Below are 24,013 nucleotides of genomic sequence, written 5' to 3' on the forward strand. Positions count from 1 at the left end.
AGCTTCGCACACGTCGGAAAGAAGAGTTTAAAAAAAGGAGTGTTTTACAGACCAATTGATTCACGATCCACTAGCAGGAGCAAATAAAAGTGAAGCAGGGTCGAGGCTTTGGTGAGGGGGCACAGGTAAGTCATTAAGTTACAGCTAATTTAATAAAGTAGGGATGATGCAGGATCAGGTGATGTGCTGTAACTGCATGATGTGGGAGCTGGTGGACCCCATTGTGGTTCCTGGTGACCACATCTGTAGCAAGTGTTGGCTGCTCGAGGAACTCAGGCTCAAAGATGATGATCTGAAATCTGAGATTCAAACACTGCGGCACATCAGGGAGGGGGAGAGTTACCTGGATTCTCTGTTTCAGGAGGCAGTCACATCCATTAGATTAGCTGCCTGAAATTCAGTCTGTGGTCAGGGACAAGAGGGTGTGACTCTGAGTGAGGCAGGTAGTGGGATCCAAGAGACAGTGCTGGAGGAGCCTCAGCCCTTGAGCTTGTCCAATGGGTCTGAGATTCTTGCTCCCTCTGATGAGAGTGGGGGCTGTAGGAAGGATGAGCAACCTAATTGTGGCACCGTAGTTCAGGGAGCCATTCAAGAGGGGGGAAAGAAGAGAAATGCACTGGTAATTAGGGATAGTATAGTCAGGGGAATAGACAGAGCTCTCTATTGTGAGGATAGAGTTTCCCAAAGGCTGTGTTGCCTGACTGGTGCCCGGATTCGGGACATCTTATCTGACCTGCAGAGGAATTTGCAGTGGGAGGGGAAAGATCCAGTTGTCGTGGTCCATGTAGTGCTCTTAAATAAAGATGAGATCAAGGCAATAGTGAGAGATGATATAACATCTAAGGAGCAGAATGTTGAATTCATCCAGGTAGAGATTAAGAATACTAAAGGGAAAAAATCACTGGATGGAATTGTTTACAGCCACCGAATAATAACATTACAGTGGCACAGACAATAAACAGAGAAATATCTGAGGCATGTAAAAATGGAACAGCAGTTATCATGGGGGACTTTAACTTGCATATAGATTGGGTGAATCAAGTCGGTCGAGGCAGTCTTGAGGAGGAATCCATAGAATGCACACATGGTAGCTTTCTTGAGCAGCATGTTACAGAACCTACAAGGGGACTCGCTATCTTAGATCTGGTCCTGCGCAATGTGACAAGTAAAATTAGCGACCTTGCAGTGAGGGATCCTCTTGAAAAAGAGTGATTACAGTATGATTGAATTTCTCATACAAATGGAGGGTGCAATAGTTCAATCTAAAGCCAGTGTATTATGACTAAAAAATGGAGACTACAATGGGATGAGGGAGGATTTGGCTAGTGTAGATTGGAACAGAGTCTATATGGCAGGTCAGTTGAGGAACAGTGTAAGACTATCAAAGGGATTTTTCATGGTGCTCAACAGAAGTATATTCCAGTTAAAAGCAAAGACAGAAAGGGTGGGGAGAACCAATCTTGGATAACTAAGGAAATAAAAGACTTCAAACTAAAAGCTTGTGCATACAAAGTCGCCAAGAATAGTGGGAAACTGGAAGAGTGGGAAACTTTAAAAAGCAACAAGTACCTCTAAGTGAGCAATAAAGAAACGGAAGATAGATTATGAAAGTAAACTAACACAAAATATAAAAACGAACAGCAAAAGGCTTTATAATTACATAAAGCGAAAAAGTGTGGCTAAAGTGAATGCAAGTCCCTTGGAGGACGAGAAGGGGAGATTGATATTGGGTAATGAGGAAATGGCCGAGACTTTGAATGACTATTTTGTGGCAGCCTTCACAGTGGTGGACACATCTAACATGCCAAAGAGAGATGTTATGGATGCGATGGGAGGTGAGGACCTCGATACAATAGCTATCACTAAAGAGGTAGTGCTGAGCAAACTTGTGGGCCTGAAGGTTGTTAAGTCCCTTGGTCCTGATGGAATGTATCCCAGGGTACTGAAAGAAATGGCAGAGGTTATAGTAGAGGCTTTGGTAATAATTTAACATAATTCTCTGGACTCTGGGCAGGTCCCAGCAGATTGAAAGACAATATATGTCATGCCACTGTTAAAAAAAAGGATGTAGGCAAAAGGCAGGTACCTATAGGCCAGTTAGTAGGTAGTTGGGAAAATGCCTGAAGCCATCATTAAAGAAGGAATAGCGAGGCATCTATAAAGAAATGGATCCATCAGGCAGATGCAACATGGATTCAGCAAAGGCAGGTCTTGTTTGACAAACTTACTGGAGTTCTTTGAGGAAATAATGAGCGCAGTGGATAGAGGGGAACAGATGGGCGTTACTTAGTTGGATTTCCAGAATGCGTTCGATAAGGTGCCACATAAAAGACTTATCCATAAGATAAGGATGCATAGAGTTAGGGGTAATATATTAGCCTAGATAGAGGATTGGTTAACTAATAGAAAGCAGAGAGTTGGGTTACTCTGGTTGGCAATCAGTGGTGACTGGTGTGCCGCAGGGGTTGGTGCTGAGACCACAACTGTTCATGATATACATTAACAATCTGGAAGATTGTAGCCGAGTGTAGTGTATCTAAGTTTGCTGATGATACTAAATTGAGTGGAAAAGCAAATTGTGCAGAAGATACACAGAGGTTGCAGAGAGATATAGATACGTTAAGTGAGTGGGCAAGGGTCTGGTAGATGGAGTACAACGTTGGTAAATGCAAAGTCATCCACTTTGGAAGGAAAAATGAAAGAGCAGATTATTATTTAAATGGTAAAAAATTGCAGCATGCTGCTGTGCAGAGGGACTTGTGAGTGGTTCACAGACTGAAACCAAGTGAAGGACAAATGGATCCAAAGTTCAAGAGTTTCCACATCCACTAGAACACCAACAATGTCCGTCACCAACATCTAACATAAGCTAGCCCCCTTGGATTCAAATATTCAACTTCTAGCAGTGTGACTTCCACCCTGAGGATGCTAGCAAAACACAATGAAGTTCAGAAGAAGTCAGAAATACCTAATGAGTGAACTGTAACAGCGGACGCTAGGCACTGCCTTTGTACAAAGTTCATGAGCAATCCCAAACCTGCACCAACAATTGGTGACGCTAGATGCATGAATGAAAAACATAAAACTGCTTAGCTTCTACATATACGGTAGTCATTCAGCACAAATTGTGGAACATTCTCAAGGCCCAATTCACATATACAGAGGGAATGTCACAGCAATACATTTCATTACCTGGTGCACTAATCTGACTTAATGGACATGTAAAGTGAGATGTAAGAATGGAGACACAGTTTAATATAATTTCAGCTATATAATATAGCTACAGTATACACACATAGACATATATATTTTATTTCTTCTCTGGTCCCAATTGGGCAGGCACTCTACTGAAATTGCAAGCTACAACACGTTTATTTTCTGTCTGTCACCCAAGATGCTTATTACAATTTAGCCCTGAAAAGGTCACTATTAAAATCCAGCCACTAATCCACAATCCCTAGAGGAAAAGATCTTACCAGAGACTTGTATTCTCTGTAACAAAAAATAATAATCTGAGGTACAAAGTGCACAATAATTTACTGTAAGTCTGCAGATGGCATTGTAAGGGTCCCAATAATCTCATCATAGGGAGTTTGAGAGCACAAACTGTAAGTGCGCTATGGCTTTGTTGCCAGTATAATTACAGTGTGGGAAGCTGAGTAACACTAAGCAGTGGTGACTCATGCAAGGACTTATTCTGGGTAGCACTGACATTGCACATGGTCTAGAGGGAGTTGCATTCGTTTTGGCATTTCGTACATGATTGCAGAATGTCATTATGACTTAAGGATTATTTTAACAACTTGAATTGCAGGTAATTAGGTGAATCCCATGAGAAAATGGAGAAGGACAATACAGCAATAAAAACACTGTTTTGGTTCTTTTGTTTCAACTCTTTCAGCAATGAAATTTGTGCTGTGTCACAACCCTTATTAGATAGATAGATAGATACTTTATTCATCCCCATGGGGAAATTCAACTTTTTTTCCAATGTCCCATACACTTGTTGTAGCATAACTACGGTAATTACATACAATACTTAACTCAGTAAAAAAAATATTATATGCATCTAAATCACTATCTCAAAAAGCATTAATAATAGCTTTTAAAAAGTTCTTAAGTCCTGGCGGTTGAATTGTAAAGCCTAATGGCATTGGGGAGTATTGACCTCTTCATCCTGTCTGAGGAGCATTGCATCGATAGTAACCTGTCGCTGAAACTGCTTCTCTGTCTCTGGATGGTGCTATGTAGAGGATGTTCAGAGTTATCCATAATTGACCGTAGCCTACTCAGCGCCCTTCGCTCAGCTATCGATGTTAAACTCTCCAGTACTTTGCCCACGACAGAGCCCGCCTTCCTTACCAGCTTATTAAGACGTGAGGCGTCCCTCTTCTTAATGCTTCCTCCCCAACATGCCACCACAAAGAAGAGAGCGCTCTCCACAACTGACCTATAGAACATCTTCAGCATCTCACTACAGACATTGAATGACGCCAACCTTCTAAGGAAGTACAGTCGACTCTGTGCCTTCCTGTACAAGGCATCTGTGTTGGCAGTCCAGTCTAGCTTCTCGTCTAACTGTACTCCCAGATACTTGTAGGTCTTAACCTGCTCCACACATTCTCCATTAATGATCACTGGCTCCATATGAGGCCTAGATCTCCTAAAGTCCACCACCATCTCCTTGGTCTTGGTGATATTGAGACGCAGGTAGTTTGAGTTGCACCATATCACAAAGTCCTGTATCAGTTTCCTATACTCCTCCTCCTGTCCATAATAATGTTTCAAGGTATAATAACCAAGTTTATTACTGTTAAAGGGAGGGGAAAATGTCTTCTCTGAGGAAAAAGACAATCACTCAGTTTGTGGTATCACTGATACAAAGAAAATGTTTCCACTTGTAACTTAACTACAGACCATTAATACAATATAGTTAACACGAAATCAAACAGGAATTGAAGAGTGATAAGAATGTAAAATAAGAAATAAAGAAGAATACCTTTACAGTATGTGGCTGAAATAAATTACATAAATGTATTTAAAGAGTTACAAGGTGAAGATGATCACTACATTGATGGATTTACATGAGTAAAGACAGGGCATGCTTTGAGTAAAGCAGGCCTGCAGCAGACACGGACCAATAGCCTTTTTAAACAATGTAATCCTCTGCAATTATTCAGCACTTTGTTTTGTTTCACACAATGTTGTTACTTCCATTGTTCTCTAACTAACTGCATGTAATGCCAATGGAGATCAAGTCATGAAATCATTACATCAACAACTGCAACCTACACTCAGTGGCCCTTTTATTAGCAACAGCTATGCACCTGCTCATTAATGCAAAAATCTAATCGGCCGATCATGTGGCAGCAATTCAATGCATAAAAGCATGCAGACATGATCAAGAGGTTCAGTTATAAAAGGGAATAAATCAAAAGCTCGTCCTGACATAGTTACACACACAAAATGCTGGTGGAACACAGCAGGCTAGGCAGCATCTATAGGGAGAAGCACCGTCGACGTCTCGGGCCGAGACCCTTCGTCAGGACTAACCGAAAGGAAAGATAGTAAGAGATTTGAAAGTAGTGGGGGGAGGGGGAAATGCAAAATGATAGGAGAAGACCGGAGGAGGTGGGATGAAGCTAAGAGCTGGAAAGGTGATTGGCGAAAGTGATACAGGGCTGGAGCCTGACGAAGGGTCTCAGCCCAAAACGTCGACAGCGCTTCTCCCTATAGATGCTGCCTAGCCTGCTGTGTTCTACCAGCATTTTGTGTGTGTTGTTGTTTGAATTTCCAGCATCTGCAGATTTCCTCGTGTTTGCTCCAGACATAGTTATTGAGATTCTCTTAGTTTTGTTTAGAGTAGGGAAGATGGGTTGTGAAGTTAGATTTACACGGATACCTGGGCATGCTGGGGTGGAGGGAAATTAAATTGTGGATGGCATTGCGAAGTCTTCCTTACAGAGCGGGCAAGTAGGAATTAGAATACCCCTAGGCAGAGCAGAATTGAGAAGTAGGATAAAAAAAGGCGTAGAGAAGAAATGGCAAGAGGATTGGAAAAATTAATTAAAGGGAAGGCATTTCTTTTCTAGTCACCCTCTAGTTAAAAAGATCTCAGACTTACTCTTTAAATCATAGAGATATGGTGAAATTAACAAGAGTTAGGTTGGGGCATTGTGGGCTAAACTATTAAAGATAATAGGAAAACATTCAACTGGATTATGTGACTGTGGTAGTCCAGAGACAGTTCAGCATGTTTTGGTAAGTTGTAATCAATATAAATTCAAAGAAGAATATTGTTCAGGAGGCTGTCTGACAAATGTATTTTGTTTTTCTATTAAATCTTTGTTTGGCCACCAAGAGAACCACCATCTGATTGAAGAGTTTATTATTCTCTTTCTATGTGCAACTAGTTTATATTTGAGAATTTGAGGTGGAGGAGGAGGAGGAGGAGGTTGTTCAGTTGTTGTTCGGACTAAATATGAGAATGGGGAAAGAATGTGATCAAAGTGACATTGATCATGGAATGAATGTTGGTGTCAGATGTGGTGATTTGGATATATCAGGAATTGCTGATCACCTGGAATTTTCACGCACAAGTCTCTAATTTACAGAGAGTGGTGTGAAAAATGAAGAAACATCCAGTGAGCAATGGTTCTATGGGTAAAGACACCTTGTTGTTGGGAGAGATCAGAGGAGAATGGCTGGATTGGTTCAAGCCGACAGGAAGGCAACAGCAACTCAGATAAACACACGTTAATACAGTGGTGTGCAGAAGAGCATTTCAGAATGCACAACACAACGAACTTTGAAGTGGATGAACTACAGCAGCAGAAGACTACACCAGGTTCCAGTCCTGTACTGAATAACATGGCCATTGAGTGTACATCTGATGCAGTAAAACATCCCATTTCACAGGACCAAAGTATTAAATAAAATTGGAAACAAAGCCACATAGGTTGACAACAGGACAGATTGCCATGAGTTTAGTTGAAGAAATGGGTTAATGGAGGAGAAAGGTGGAGAAATTAAGGGAACAAATTCCAGAGCTTGGGAAGTAGAAATAGTACTGAAATGTTAAAGTGCCACTCTGTATGGTTCTATATTTGAGTCACATACATCAAGAAAGAATGCAGAAAAGCTATCACATTTCAGGAGGGGAGCAACACACCTGACAGCCTACTGTGAATATTGAGTTTCCCATAGCTCCAAAAATCAGAAATATCAAAGCTGATACTAAGATTAAAATTAATGTCCAAATGACTCCCTATTGTAAAAGTCTAAAGTTGCAGTCAGTTAAATTTCATTTAATGAAATATCACTTTTAACCCTGATCAAACAAATTGCAACACCACAGCTTGAGAAGGTATAATTATCAGTGACAAATAAAAGAACAAAAATGAAATATAAAAATTCAGCTGCTATAAATCTGAAATAAAACAGAAGATGCTGGAAATACTCAGTTATTCAGACAGCATCAATTTTTCAGGATGCTGACCTTTCATCTAAACAAAACGAATGCCCCGCATCAAAGGTAATCAGTTGCATTTACAGGATTTGCTTTTATTCCACTTAATCCCCAGGTACAGCAAAATAGGAACAAAGGAGTAAATTCACCTTGACCGCAGCACCTTTGAAACCCTGCATAGGCTCAATCGATCGCAGCGTCTCAATTTTTCTCTGGGGGGAAACAAACATAAAAAGACAATCAAAACTCCAAATAGTTTTGAGATATGTCAGTCACTTGCACATTTGTAAATGGGATTACAATTTGGTTTAAATACTTGCAATTGAAATTTTTGAGATCCTTTGCAAAATGAAATTTAACAGATTATCGTTAGGACTTTCAGAATGTGCCCTGTCAGGACACAATTTTGATGACTTGTTAAAATGCTGTAAAGCACAAGTGATTAGAGATTCTGTCACATGCTTATATTTTCTTTAGCACACGTCCCCTGGAGTGGAAATGACTGCGGTGGATTCCAACTCTCTCCCCTGCTGAATTTCATCTGGGCATTACCTAGTGCAAGCTATTCTTGTGCAGCCGAGCTCTTTCCCATGTATAGCGGTGGTATGCACCTTATTATGGAGACCAGCTTTACAAATCACTTCTGAAGGCCACTCACACGAAGCACACTTTATTTTAATCTGCTATTAGATTCAAATCTAGAAATTGAACTAGAGTTTTTTTTGCAGCTTTAAACTTATGCTGTATGTAACACAAATTTTATTCAACAAAATAAACTTCACAATCTTTTAAAATTATTCACATATATAATCGTGCAATGCCTTTTCATTCTTTGTATTCAAAGTTGATGCTTTCAGTACTGTTCTATTACATTCCTACATATCAAACTGTAGCCACTCATGTAGCCCCCCCTAGGCGGTATCTTACTATAATGACTGAAGGACTTCCTACCCCAACCCAGCCCCCCCCTCACCAGTAGCAGGAGAACCCTACACTGTGGTCCTTCCCCATGCATATAACACTAATACCAAGCAAAACAAATCATATATAGAACAGAAGGACCTATTACCATGTTGCACCTCCAAATAAAAAAATAAAAAAATACATACATAAATAAAAGATAGATAGATAGATAAACTGTGAAATGGCAATTTACTCCATGAATCATGTTCGAACGTAGGAGCTGCATGAAATTTCGAAACTCTTTGCCTTTGCCGTGGTGCTCTCTAGGAAGAATGTCATACATTAAAGTACCCATGCCACTAAGCAGTTACAATGAGGCTGCCGTGAAGGTGAGGGGAAGTGCAGAATGGAGGCGAAGTACATAGCAGGGAGGAAATAAAACCATTAGACATAGGAGAATATGGCCATTTGGCCCATCCAGTCTGCTTCACGTATGATCATGGATAATTCATTGAGCCCTCTCTACCCCATTCTCCTCTTCTTCCTGTAACATTTTCCACCCTTACTAATCAAGAATCAAACTCTGTTTTAAACATACCATAGTCATGATCTCCACTACCATCTGTGACAATGAATTCAACAGACTCAGTACTCTCTAGCTAAAGAAATTGCTCCTCATCTCTGTTCTGAAGGAACATTCTTCAATTCTGAGGCTCTCCACTCTGGTTCTAGACTCACCGCCTATTGGAAAGATTGGCTCCATGTCCCTTCTATCTCCGTCTTTTAATATTTGGTAGGTTTCAATGAGAATTCCCCTCATTCTTCTAAACTTCAACAAGTATAGGCCCAGAGTCATCAAAGCTCCTCATATATTAACCCTTCATTCCTGGGATCATTCTCGTGATCCTCCTCTGGACCTATGCTCTCCAATGCCAGCACATCCTTTCTTAGACATGGGTCCAAAGCTCCTAGCAATACTTCAAATGTGGTCTGACCAATGTCCTATAAAACCTCAGCTACGTCCTTTATTTTATATCATAATCCTCTTGAAATGAATGCTATTATTGCCTTTGCCTTCATTACTACCAACACAATCTGCAAGGTAACATTTAAGAACCCTGCATTAGGACTCCGAAGTCCCTTCGCACCTTTGATTTCTGAAATTGCTCCTGCTTAGAAAATAGTCTTTGCCTTTATTCCTTCTACAAAAATACGTGACCATACACTTCTCTACACTGTATCTGCCACTTCTTTGCCCGTTCTAAAGACCTCTTCAGCCTCTTTGCTTCTCCCACACTTCCTACCTCCCCACCCATCTTTGTATTGTATGCAAACTTGCTCACAAATCCATCAATTCTATTGTCAAGATTATTAACATACAACTCGAAAAGGATCGAATCCAATACCAACCCCTGCAGAACACCATTAGTCACCAGCAGACTATGACAATTTCCCATGTGCAAAGCTATCTTCCACACCATCGTCTGGCTTGATCAAGACCTGTGCAGCATGCAAGTCTGGGCAAAGGATAATCAAAAGGACAGACTGATGCACCATCAATAACTCTAGGAGACTGGAAGTGAACGATAGGCTTCATTAACAGCAAAAAGGGAGCACAACATGTCGAAGACTGAGGGAGGAGCAGAGCCCCAATTGCCTTTATACAAGGGTCTGTGGGAAGAGCCACAGGAGCAGTCGGCAGAGGGGCGTGTCCAGACAGGTATAAATAGCTTACCACACAGACACAGCTGTTTATAGCTCTGATGCTTTGATTTTATAATTAAGATCGTAATCAGTGTTGGAACAATGAGTGATAAGGTTTCAAATATGCCAAGCAATAAAAACTGAACTAACAGATGCTGTGTTTAAGACACGAATGCCAGAATGGGAATACCTGATGTCTCATTAATAATTTCAGCACAATGTTCTACAGTTTGTGAGTATTTAACAGAAGTTGTTGGTTATATCCAAAGTTCCAATTTATATCAGCAAGGGAGGAAATAGCTGGTTCATGGACTTTGACATCTTTGATGCATGACTGATACTGGGAAAATGCTTGGTACATTAAGGTGAACTGTGCACAGAAGAACCAGATCCAATTTCCTTTGGGCATAAATTCATCCAGCTCAATCTAACCTGGGTAAAACCATCTAACAAACAATTGAGCTTATAAATCTTGTTTCAGCATACAAATTCTAAATTTACTATGTTTATGTCCTGACCGTTATTAAACAAAAGTGATTTTCTTATTTGTGCGGTGTTTTTAAATATCTGATGGGGGATGGCATAATTTACTTGAAATCTTTTAAGATCCAATAACCAGACCAATAAACTCACTAACAGCCTAGGTTTCAATCCTATATGACTCCTACTGTGGAATTTATTATAGCCACTATATCACAGATCAAACACTTGTTTGAGAAGTATACTTAATTAGGTTGGCATTGTTTATTTTCATTTATAAAAAAGCCTCTTTCTTCTCTCTTTAACTTAGGTTATATTTGGTCTCTTATATCAATGGTTTATTTTTGACTAAATAAACATGCAGCTCATCATTAGAGAGAAGATTTACTTCTCTTCAGAGAAATCTGTTCCACTTATATAATCTGTATCTATGATTATAAATCAGGACAAAAAAGATCAGATATTCACCAGTTCCCAGAAGATCATAAAACCACAAACAAAAAAAATTACATATTATCAAGGCTATTCCACTTGTATGCTTTGCAGGTGGAAAGCCTAGTTATCTTTGAATAAATCTTTTATTACTTTAAATATAAATTAAGTGCTTGTTTTTGTGTTAATATCTCCTTGTGCAATTGGATCCTGGATTTCTTCACTTGTAGATTCCCAGTTAGTTTGGATTAGCAAAAACATCTCCTGCACAATCTCCATCAGCACAGAAACGCCACAGAGATGTGTACTTAGCCCCCTGCTCCACTCGCTTAACACCTATGACTGTGTGGCTAAGTACAGCTCCAATACCATATACAAGTTTGCTGATGACACTATCAAAAGTGGTGATGAATCAGCATACAGGAGGGAGGTTGAAAATTTGGCTGAGTGGTGTAATAACAATAATAACTCAAAGTCAACAAGACCAAGGAACTGATTGTAGACATCAGGAGAGGAAAATCAGAGGACCATGAGCCAGTAATCATTGTAGGATCAGAAGTGGAGAGGGTCAGTAACTTTAAATTCCTGGGTGTCACTATCTCTTGGATCCATCATACAAATATAATTGTGAAGAAAGCACAACAGTGCCTCTACTTCCTCGGGTGTCTGCGGAGATTCAGCATGTCATCAAAAACCTTGGGAAACTTCTGTAGGTGTGTGGTGGAAAGTGTGCTGACTGGCTACATTATGGCCTGGCACAGATACACCAATGCCTTTGAGTGGAAAATCCTACAAAAGGTGGATTCGGCCCAATACATCATGTATTAAACCCTCCCAACTATTGAGCATTTCAACATGAAACATTGCTGTAGAAAAGCATCATCCATCATCAAAGATCCTGACCACCCAGGCCATGCTCTTTCCTCACTGCTGTCATCAGGTGGAAGGTACAGGAGCCTCAGAACTCATTCAACCAGGTTCAAGAACAGTTATACCCCTCAACCATCAGTATCTTGAACAAAAGAGAATAACTACACTCATTTAAGAACTCTTGTTATTTCATGCTCATTATTTATTGCTATTTACTTATTATCTGCCTTTGCGCAGTTTGCATTTCCTGATGGTTACACTTTACGGATCCTGTTTACATTTACTGTTCTACAGATTTGCTAAGTATGCTTCTAGAAAAAGAATCTCAGGGTTGTACGCAGTGACGTTGATTTACTATGATAATAAATTTTTACTTTGAACTTTATATTGAACTTTAATTGCATGTATGTTAAGGCTATGAAACAAAAATAAAACAAGACTTCAGCTCCCAATTTCCACTACAGTAATATAGTGGAAAAATTAAAAATATGCTTTGATGCTGGAACTTTAAAACAAAAACAGAAGATGCTGGGACTCCTCAGCATCACCTCAACTTCTCATACCCAGCCCTGGCCTAGACTTAACTTTTCTCCTCTGCATTCTAAACTGGCAGCGCCTAAAGGAAAAGCCTCTCCTCGTTTACTGATTCAGATCTGCCCAAGGCTTCAGATCTGAATTTTCACGTGGCAGGCATATGTTCACAACAGTTGTTGGTTCACCAGACAATGGCTGACTAATGTATAAGCTGTTTACGAAATAATTTAAGTTGGCAGTTTCATGTTCACTGTAAGAAAGAATGAAAAAATAATTGGAATCTGTTGTTTGGAAGCAAATACACTTCATACCTTTCCAAGTTATTTGGACATTACCTGAGAAAATAGGTACAAATACTTCATAGTTTTCTTAGGAATCATAGAGAAATTGAATTTTGAAAAGGAAAACAAGATCCAGATTCAGCCATGGGTTTGAATACAGCAGAAGAGATGTCTTATTACAATTTTACGGAGCTTAGTGAGGCCAGTCTTACATATTGTAAGCAATTTTGGTCTTTTTATCTGAGCAAGGAAGGAAATTATTGCTCTGGAAGGAGTACAGCTAAGGTTTACGTGACTATTTCAAGGACTGATGTTTGAATGAGGTTTGGATCATTGGGCTTACATTTACTTGTCAAAATATAAAGAATCGTGATGGGACTGCACAGAGGAGATGCAGAAAAGTTGTTTACGAAGATGGGGAATAACACAGGGCAAGCCATTGATAAGAGAAGTCAACCTTTTGGCCCTTCTTGGCTGTGCCGAACCATTTTTCTGCCTAGTCCCACTGACCTGCACCTGGCCCATATCCCTCCATACACCTCTCATCCATGTACCTGTCCAAGTTTCTCTTAAATATTAAAAGTGAGCCCGCATTTACCACTTCAGCTGGCAGCTCATTCCACACTCCCACCACTCACTACCTGAAGAAGCCCCCCTAATGTTCCCTTTTATACTATGTACTGTACCAGCAGTTATGTCAAAATGACAATAAAAGTGACTTGACTTTAAACTTTTCTCCCTTCACCCTTAACCCATGTCCTCTGGTTTTTTTCTTCCCTAGCCTCAGTGGAAAAAGCCTGCTTGCATTCACTCTATCTATACCCATTATAATTTTATACACCTCTATCAAGTCTTCCCTCATTCTTCTACGCTCCAGGGAATAAAGTCCTAACCTACTCAACCTTTCTCTGTAACTCAGTTTCTCAAGTCCCGGCAAACATCCTTGTAAACCTTCTCTGCACTCTTTCAACCTTATTAATATCCTTCCTGATATGAGGAGATATTTCATCATCCAAAGGAGGGTGAACCTGTGGAAGTCTGTAACATGTCAAGCAATTGGAGCACAATGTACAGTAGCGTGCACAGCTAAAACGATTAAAAGATAGGGAGAGAAAGAATAAACAGGGAACTGAATTTGGATAATCAGCCACAACTGTATTGAATGGCAGAGTTGGCTTAGAGCTCCAAATGGCCTAATCCTTCTAGGTTTTCTAGGTTCCTAGTCTACTGAGGGATAAAGAATGCAGACTGTAGGTCTTTTAATTGCACAGCCCCAGGAGAAACCAAAATAGCAAAGATTGGCTTTTTATCAATATCTCATTTGTGGGTGAAAAATCACATGTTGCTCTACAGTAGATAGCTTTTGGACAAATAAAACAATTTGGAGAGTGAAAGTCCAGATGTAAAATGACATGATAGGCAATAGGGCTCTATGCTGTAAAAGCTCAATTATCAACAATATAGCACAGTAATTTTGGATTTGTGTGAGGAAGTTCTGAACCTTTCAGCTCCTTACCCATGGAGGGACATTCTTGCCTTAAAGGTTGTGGAACTAATGTTAAGTAGGTTGATTCCTGTAATAAGGGATTGTCCTACCAGAAATAGATGAATAAACATAGAAGCATAGAAAATCTACAGCACAATACAGGCCCTTTGGCCCACAATGCTGTGCCGAACATGTACTATTTTGAAAATTACCTAGTGTTACCCACAGCCCTCTATTTTTCTAAGCTCCATGTACCTATCCAGGTGTCTCTTAAAAGACGCTATCATATCCGCCTCCACCACCATTGTCAGCAGCCCAGTCCACGCACTCTATCAGTTCACCTCTCATCCTCCATCAGTCCAAGGAGAAAAGGCCAAGTTCATTCAACCTATTCTCATAAGACATGCTCCCCAATCCAGGCAACATCCTTGTAAATCTCCTCTGCACCCTTTCTAGAGTTACCACATCCTTCCTATAGTGAGGTGACCAGAACTGAGCACAGTACTCCAAGTGCGGTCTTACCAGGGTACTATAAAACTGTAACACTACCTCTTGGTTCTTAAACTCAATCCCATGGTTGATGAAGGCCAATGCACCTTATGCCTTCTTAACCACAGAGTCAACCTGCACATTATTAACTTCATTAAAACTAATAAAATCCATAGATGGCTTAAAATGCTAAATGGTTTATTACACGGGCTGGAACATCTGGAACTACAGGGAAATGGTCTCAATTAAAGCATCAGCCATTTATGACTAAGAGGAGGAAAAGTTTCGTGATTCAATGGACTGTGAATCTTTGGAATTCTAGAATGTTTTTCCAAAACCTAATCAAAACCATTTTAAATAGAAAATGTTGTGTGGAAGCACAGAGTGAAAATAGGAAGCAGTAAAAGTAATAATTAGACAAATCTAACCTGAACAATTCCTAACGTCAATTTAAAAAGCACTCTTCCAGATACGAATTTCTTCAGAAATCAATTATATTTGCATCTTTGCTCTACAATTAGTCTCATACATAGACATACAACTGACTAACATACTCAGCTTCTGCCACACAAATCACAGCTGCACAAGGAAGCAGTAACTTCTGTACAGTAGTAATTCAATGAAGTACCTTTTCTAAAAATATCAACCAGCCAGAGAAATTAACCCCGAATGTTACATATTTCAAGCTAAATGGTGTCCATTGTGATTCATAATAGTCTTCCTCTTTGTTTCATTTGTCAAAAAAAATTAAAACAAGCCTGATGAGAATTAAACTGAATGTAAGGAGCAGATGTGCCACATCTAAGACTGTGGCTGGGAGCAGTCCACTGTGTTACACATGGAAATGACTCAACCATTTTCTGTATCCGTAAGGTACCGTAGATTCCGGACTACAGAGCGCACCTGATTAAAAGCCGCTGGCTCTAATTTTAGAAAGAAAATCAATTTTTTACTTGTACAGGCCGCACCGGATTTTAGGCCGCACCGGATTTTCGGCCGCAGGTGTCCCACGTTGTAATATGAGATATTTACACAGAAAGATATTACACGTGAGGATTTTTTAACTTTTAATTAAATCCATATGGTAACATAAACAAATACATATTGCAAATGCTTTTTTTCGAACCGTGCCTGTAACGCGGCTACTTTTAAATATACGTTGCGTATACTTTTTTACTGAACAACATTCCAATATCTCCTAACGACTGGTAAAAAATATATATACTGCAGCCTACCAGGAAAAGTTATTGATCGCCTTTAACTTAAAAGCAGCGTTTTGGCTCCGCCGCTCCGCCGCTCGCCCCCCGCCGTCCCGTTTATCGCAAACCGGCATTTTCCCACAAGACGCGGCGAAACCGGGTGTGACGTCATAGCATCCCGCGATGTAGTACAGAAAACAAATATAGTTAAAACTCTTCTAACTTTAACTAGAAAATGAATTACTAAGCAAAAATATTATAAACTAAATAACTGCCATAAAGGCAGCACAATGCTTTTCTTCGAGTGTTTTCCATGTTGATGAGGGTGAGTACAAATGACTGATTTACAATAATTTAATTGTGAAAGTGCGCTTGATTTATCGTACAATTTCATTGGACCTCTGTGAACTACTCATCAATTTTATTGGTCTACTATTACGAGGCAAAATGTTTTTGGCGGCATGAAAAAAAACCATGCATTAGCCGCACCGTATTAAAGGCCGCAGAGTTCAAAGCTGTTCAAAATGTGGGAAAAAAGTAGCGGCTTATAATCCGACATCTACGGAAAATTTGAATGATCTGCTTTGTTTTGAGAATTAATTTAGCATTTCTGCTTTTCCACATTCAGTAAATTGTATCTTATAGAATTAAGTGACCACAGACCCTAGCAACCATGCATCAAGCTTTGAATTATCCCTTAGAATCAGGCAAGATTTCCCTTCACAGAAACAATGCTGACTTCGACTTATTTTATCATTAGTCTCCAAGTGCCTCAAAACTTCATCCTTAGTAATAGATTTCAACACTTTCCCAAACACTGAGGTTAGGCTAACTGGCCTATAATTTCCTTTCTCTTACCTTCCTCCCTTCTTAAAGAGTGGAGTGACATTTGCAATCTTCCGTTTTTCTGGGACCATGCCAGAATCAAGTAATTTGTGAAATATCATGACCAATGCATCTATTATCTCTTTAGCAATCTTTCTCAGGACTCTGGGACATAGTCCATCTGGTCCAGGTGACTTATCCACCTTAAGACCTTTCAGTTTGCCTAGCACATTTGCTTTGTAATAACAATGGCACTCACTCCTGCTCCAACACTCACAGGCTTCTGGCACACTGCTAGTGTCTTCCACAGTGAAGACAGATACAAAGTACCCATTAGGTTCATCTGCCATTTCTTTGTCCTCCATTACCCCAGCATCATTTTCCAGTGGTCCAATATCAACTCTCACCTCGCTTTTACTCTTTATATAACTGATTAAAAAAACATTAGATATCCTGTTTTACATTATTTGCTAGTCTGCCCTCATATTTCACCTTTTCCCTTCTTATAGCTTCTTAGTTTCCTTTTGTTGGATGTCAAAAGCTTCCCAATTATCCAACTCCCCACTCACTTTTGCTATCTTATATACCCTTTCCTTGGCTTTTAGGCAGTCCATAACTTCTTTTGTCAGTCATGGTTGCTTACCCCTGCCATTTGAGAACTTCTTCCTCTGTGGAACATATCTATCCTGCGCCTTATGAACTATTCCCAGATACTTCAGCCATTTCTGCTCTGCCGTCATCCCTGTCAGTATCCTCCTCCAAACTACCTGAGCAAGCTCCTCTCCCATGCCTATGTAATTCCCTTTATTCCATTGGGATACTGATTCATGTGAGTTATGCTTCTCCCTCTCAAATTGCAGTATAAATTCAATTATATTATGATCACTACCTCCTAAGGGTTCCTTTAAGTTTTCCTCCCTAATAAGATCTTGTTTGTTACACAACAGCCAATCTAAGATAGCCTTTCCCCGAGTAGGCTCAAGCACAAGCTGCTCTATAAAACATCTCATAGGCATTCAACAAATTCCCTCTCTTGCGATCTGACACCAACCTGATTTTCCCAATCCCCTCACTGAAGTCCCTCATTAGAGTTGTATCATTACCCTTATTACATGTCCTTTCCAGCTCCCTTTGCAATCTCAAACCCACATCTTGATTACTATTTGGAGGCCTATATATGATTCCCATAATGGTTTTCTTACCCTTGCAATTTCTTAACTCCACCCACAAAGATTCAACATTCTCTGACCCTATGTCACCTCTTTCTAAAGATGCAATTCTATCTCTTACCAACAGAGCCACACCAGTGCCTATTCCTTCCTGCCTATTCTTTCAATACAAAGTATATTCTTTGATGTTAAGCTCCCAACTATGTCCTTCTTTCAGCCACGACTCTGTGATGTCCACAATGTTGTAGCGAGCAATCTCTAATTGTGCCCCGAGTTTGTCGACCTTATTCCAAATGCTACTCACATTTAAATACAACACCTTCAGTCCTGCATTCTTTGCCCTTTTGAATTTTGCCTCTGTGGTACAATTTTACTCTTTACTCTGTCTGCATTTGTACCGAATCATTGGCTTGTCCTTCCTTACATTCATGTTACACCCATCATCTACTTGCAAACCTGCTGGCTCATCCTCAGCTCTATCGTACTGGTTCCCATCCCCCTGTCATATTAATTTAAATCACTCCCAACAGCTCCAGTAATTCTGTCTGCAAGAATATTGGTCCCTCTTGGATTCAAGTACAACCTGTCCCTTTTGTACAGGCCCCACCTGCCCCAAAAGAGATGCCAATTTAATGGCAGTTCATCCATTGATTACAAAACAGTAGGTCATCAATCAAAGTATTATTTGCATTTTTTAGTTTGTACTTAAAACCATAAGACATAGGAGTGGAATGAGGCCATGTGGCCCATTCAGTCTGCTCCGGCCTGAAACATGGCTGTTCCTTTTCTTCTATCTCCTCCTCAACCCTAGTTTCCAACCTTCTCCCCATAAACTTTGATGCCATGTCCAATCAAGAACCTATCAATCTCTATCTTAAATACACCAATGACCTGACCTCCACAGCTGCATGGGGCAACAAATTCCACAAATTCACCACCCTTTGGCTTAAGAAATTTCTCCACATCTCTGTTTTGAAAGGGCGCCCCTCTATCCTGAGGCTGTGCCCTCTTGTCCTAGACTCCCTTACCATGGGAAACATCCTTTCCACATCCACTCTGTCCAGCCCTTTCAACATTTGAAAGGTTTCAATGAGATTTTCCCTCATCCTTCTAAATTCTAGCGAGTAAAGACACAGAGCTATCAAACATTCCTCACATGATAACCCTTTCATTCCTGGAATCATCCTTGTGAACCTCCCCTGGGTCCTCTCCAATGCCAGCACATCTTTTCTAAGATGAGGGGCCCAAAACTGTTCACAATACTCGGTGAAGCTTCGCCAGTGCCTTATAAAGCCTCAGTATCACATCCTTGCTCTTGCATTCTAACCTCTTGAAATGAATGCTAACATGGCATTTGCCTTCCTCACCACCGACTCAACCAGCAAGTTAACCTTCAGGGTGTTCTGCACAAGGACTGCCAAGTCTCTCTGCATCTCAGATTCCTTGATTATCCCCCCATTTAGAAAATAGTCCGTACATTTATTTCTACTACTAAAGTGCATGAGCATGCATTTTCCAACATTGTATTACATTTGCCATTTTCTTGCCATTCTCCTAATCCGCCTAAGTCCTTCTGCATCCTACCCATTTCTTCAACACTATGTGCCCCTTCACCAATCTTCGTATCGCCTGCAAACTTGGCAACAAAGCTATCTATTCTATCATCTTAAATCATTTATATACAGCATAATAAGAAGTGGTCCCAACACCGACTCCTGCTGAACACGACTGGTCACTGGCAGTCAACCAGAAAAGGATCCTTTTATTCCACTCACTACCACCTACCAATCAACCAATGCTCTAACCATATTAGTAAGTTTCCTATAATACCATGGGCTCTTAACTTGGTAAGCAGTCTCATGTGTGGCACTTTGTCAAAGGCCTTCTGAAAATCCAAATATACAACATCCACTGCATCCCCTTTATCGATCCTACTTGTAATCTCCTCAAAGAATTCCAACAGGTTTATCAGGCAGGACTTTCCCTGAAGGAAACCATGCTGACTTTGTACTATCTTCTCCTGTGTCACCAAGCACTCTATCACCTCATCCTTCACAATTGTCTCTAACATCTTCCAAACCACAGTGGTCAGGCTAACTGGTCTATAATTTCCTTTCTGCTGCCTTCCTCCTTTCTTAAAGAGTGGAGTAACATTTGCAATTTTCCAGTCCGCTGGCAGCATGCCAGAGTCCAATGATTTTTTTGAAAGATCATTTCTAATGCCACCACAATCTCCAACACTACCTCTTTCAAAACCCTAGAGTACAGTTCATCTGGTCTGGGTGACTATGTACCCTTAGGTATTTCAGCTTTTTGAGCACCTTCTGTCTTGTAACAGTAACTGCACCCACTTCTCTTCCTTCACACACTACAACATCAGGCATACTGCTAGTTTCTATAGAGAAGACTGACGCAAGATATTCATTTAGTTCAGCAGCCATTTCCTTGTCCACCGTTATTATTTGTTCTGCCTCATTTTCTAGTGGTCCTATATCCACTCTCATTTCTCTTTTATTTTCAACATACTTGAAAAACTTTTACTATCCACTTTGATATTATTTGCTAGCTTGCTTTCATATTTCATCTTTTCCCTTCTAACGATATTTTTAGTTGCACTCTGTACATTTTTAAAAACTTCCCAATCCTCTATCTCTCACTAATGTTTGCTTTGTTGTATGCCCTTTCTTTTGCTTTTACAATAGCTTTGACTTCCCTTGTCAGCCACGGTTGTACTATATTACTATTTGAGTATTTCTTCATTTTTGAAATACACATGTCCTGCACCTTCCTCATTTCTCCCAGGAATGCACACCATAGCTGCTCTGCTGACATCCCTGCCAACAGCTCCTTCCAATTTACTTTGGACAACTCCTCTCTCATACCACTGCAATTTCCCTTACTCCACTGAAATACTGCTACATCAGACTTTACTTTCTCCCTATCAAGTTTCAAGTTGGACACAATCATATTGTGATCATTGGTTCCTAAGGGTTCTTTTACCTTAAGCTCCCTAATCGCCTCTGGTTCATTACATAACACACAATCCAGTATAGCTGATCCCCTAGTGGGTTCAACAACAAACTGCTCTAAAAATTTATCTCTTAGGCATTCAACAAACTCACTGTCTTGAGATCCATTACCAACCTGATTTTTGCCAATCGACTTGCATGTTAAAATCTCCCATGACTACCATAACATTGCCCGTTTGACTTGCCTTTTCTATTTCCTGTTGTAACCTGTGGTCCACCTCCCAGCCACTGTTGGTGGTCTGTATATAACTGCCATCAATGTCCTTTTACACTTGCAGTTTCTTAACTCAACCCACAAGGATTCAACATCTTCCGATCCTATGTCACATCTTTCTATTGATTTGATACCATTCTTTACAAGTACAGCCACACCACCCCCTCTGCCTGCTGTCCTAGCCCTCCGATACAACATGTAACCTTGGACAGCCCCCAACTACAACCATGAGTCAGTGATGGCCACAACATCAGACCTGGCAATCTGTAATATTGCAACAAAATTATCCACCATATTTCTTATACCATGCACATTTAGATACAACACCCTGAGTACTGCATTTGCTATTCTTTCTGACTCTTCACCCCTAATGATTTGATACTCAGCCTGTTGAGTGCAACTAAATCCCATCACCTGCCTGCCCTTCCTGACAATCTTACTGCATGCTATCGTTACTTTTTTACCATCCATCGTTTCCTGAGTCCTTTCACTCCAGTTCCTATGCCCCTGCCAAGTTAATTTAAACCATTTCCAACAGCTCCAACAAACCTGCCTGCGAGAATATTGGTCCCCCTCAGGTTTAAGTACAACGCATCACTTTTGAACAGGTCATACCTCCTCCAGAAGTGATCCCAATTATCCAAGAACCTGAAGCCCTGCCCCCTGCACCAGCTTCTCAGCCACGCCTTTATCTGCCAAATCATCCTGTTTCTACCCTCACTGACACATGGTACAGGCAACAATCCAGAAATTACGACCCGGGAGGGCCTGCTTCTCAGCTTTCTACCTACCTCTCCAAATTCTCTTTTCAGGACCTCATTGCTTTTCCTATTGATACCAATATGTACCAAGACATCTGGCAGCTCCCCCTCCCTCTCCAAAATGTTGTGAACACTATCTGAGACATCCCTGACCCTGGCACTAGGAGGCAACATACCATCCGGGTGTCCCATTCACGTCCATAGAATCTCCTGTCTGTTCCCCTCACTATCGAGTCCATAGAACCATAGAACACTACAGCACAGTACAGGCCCTTCAGCCCTCCATGTTGTGCCGACCCATATAATCCTTAAAAAAAAGTACTAAACCCACACTACCCTATAACCCTCCATTTTTCTTTCATCCATATCCCTTATCACTACTTTTCCCTTCTTCTCTCTCCTTCCCTCTGCACCACAGAACCATGCTCAGCGCCTGTAACCCAGTCGGCATGGCATTCTCCCAGGAGGTCATCTTCACAAAAGTATCCAAGCAGTATACTTGTTTTTGAGAGGAATCTTCGCAGGGGTGCTCTGCTCTAACGGCCTATTTCCATTTCTCCTGACGGTCACCCAGCTACTTGCGTCCTGCAACTTCAGGGTGACTACTTCCCTGCAACTTTGATCAATTATATCCTCGCTCTCCTGTACAAGCCAAAGCAAATCCAGATGCTGCTCCAGATCCCTAACATGATCTTCAAGGAGCTGCAGCTGGATCAGCATCACACAAATGTATTTCCCCGGGAGCCTCTGGGTCTCCCAGCTCTTCAACATCCGGCACAAAGAGCACACCACAGCCATTTAAATGGTACAGTACGACGGGGGGGGAAACAAAAAGGAAACCCTAACAGGTGCCTCTGGCGCCTCTTCCAAGCCAAAGCCTGTCGCTTCAACTCTCACTACTGGTCTACTCCCGACAATGGCCGCTTAGTGTTCACTACTTTAGTGTTCCGAAACAGTTGTTGTGACCCCCTTCCTTACAGGTATTTCACCTGAACTACCTATTGTAAAAAAATTCTAGTTCCAAATGATGACATGCTTCTGTCACGTAAATCAGTTAGCTGCATTCTCAGTTGTAGAGTTAGAACATTGAGGGTTCAAATCCCAACACAAAAAAATGGCTGGCATTCCAGTAAAGTACTCAAGCTAAACTGTCAGATGAACTACCTTTTAGGTAAGATATTAAACTTGCGCTCCATGTACTCACTCACATAGGCAGACAATATCTAATGGAAAAATTTTGCAAAAACAGTCTCTCTGCAACGTTTATCCTCTACCTGATCCTGTTAAAACAGACTATGTTGTCACTTGCACATCTTCTTAATGGGATCATACTGTGTACCTACATTACCAGCAGTTAACGTTTCAGATCAATGGCTTTTCAGCAAAATTCATTAATATCAACCATTAACTTTCATCTCAGATGCTGACTCACCTGCAGAGTATTTCCACAGGAAAATGCGAGAACAGAAGTTCAGTGAATATTTTAATGATAAATTCTACATGATGACATAAATATTCAAATATGTCATTTGGAAATGCATGCTGAATGGGAGCAGTCTATGAGAACAGGGGATGAAACAATACTGTATTTCATTGCAATTCTATCCAATTAAGGTAAATACCCACTGGGAAAGAGTTAATATTTCAAAACGATAAGACTGGCATAACAAACCTCCAAAGTTTCCTCTTCGGGTTTTGATCCAGGCGAGTTAAAGAATAACCACACAGACAGGTGCTTGGGAAACACAATGAGTCATGAGGAGTGCAGCTGCCAACAACTTCAACTACCTTAGAAAACAGACCTTTAGAAAGCCATCTTCCCCCTACAATCTCTGAATCCAACACTCCCTGCTAGTCTTTGACCTCTTCTCATTCACCCATCCACAATCCCATCTTCACCCCACACTGTCTTCCCTCCACTTTGTCTCAGAACCTCTGAGCCTACTGGCACAACAACATCCTTCTCCCAAAATGGCCAAACATTGGCTGAGTGATAGAGAATGAAAAAATAAATATTATATATTTTTATAAATATATAATATAAATTTTATATACAAGATGAGCCACTGATTCCTGCAGGACCATGGCATTCGCTGGATTCCCAGTTGTGGCTAGTACACCCTGCTCTGTCACTCTCTCCTGTAAACATTAGGAACACTGAATTTGCCC

At 40.6% G+C, this 24,013-nt stretch overlaps 1 protein-coding gene across 1 annotated transcript in view; it reads right to left on the reverse strand.

Moving 5' to 3' along the window:
* Positions 1-24,013, reverse strand: part of LOC140730591 (uncharacterized) — a 244,979-nt gene that overhangs the window by 187,577 nt on the left and 33,389 nt on the right. The window contains exon 5 of the mRNA XM_073051258.1: positions 7,618-7,680. Coding sequence (XP_072907359.1) covers positions 7,618-7,680 — 63 coding nt within the window. The remainder of the gene's footprint in view (positions 1-7,617; positions 7,681-24,013) is intronic.

This window comes from Hemitrygon akajei, chromosome 7 (genome assembly GCF_048418815.1).
Source record: "Hemitrygon akajei chromosome 7, sHemAka1.3, whole genome shotgun sequence".
In the NCBI taxonomy this organism is placed as follows: Eukaryota; Metazoa; Chordata; class Chondrichthyes; order Myliobatiformes; family Dasyatidae; genus Hemitrygon; species Hemitrygon akajei.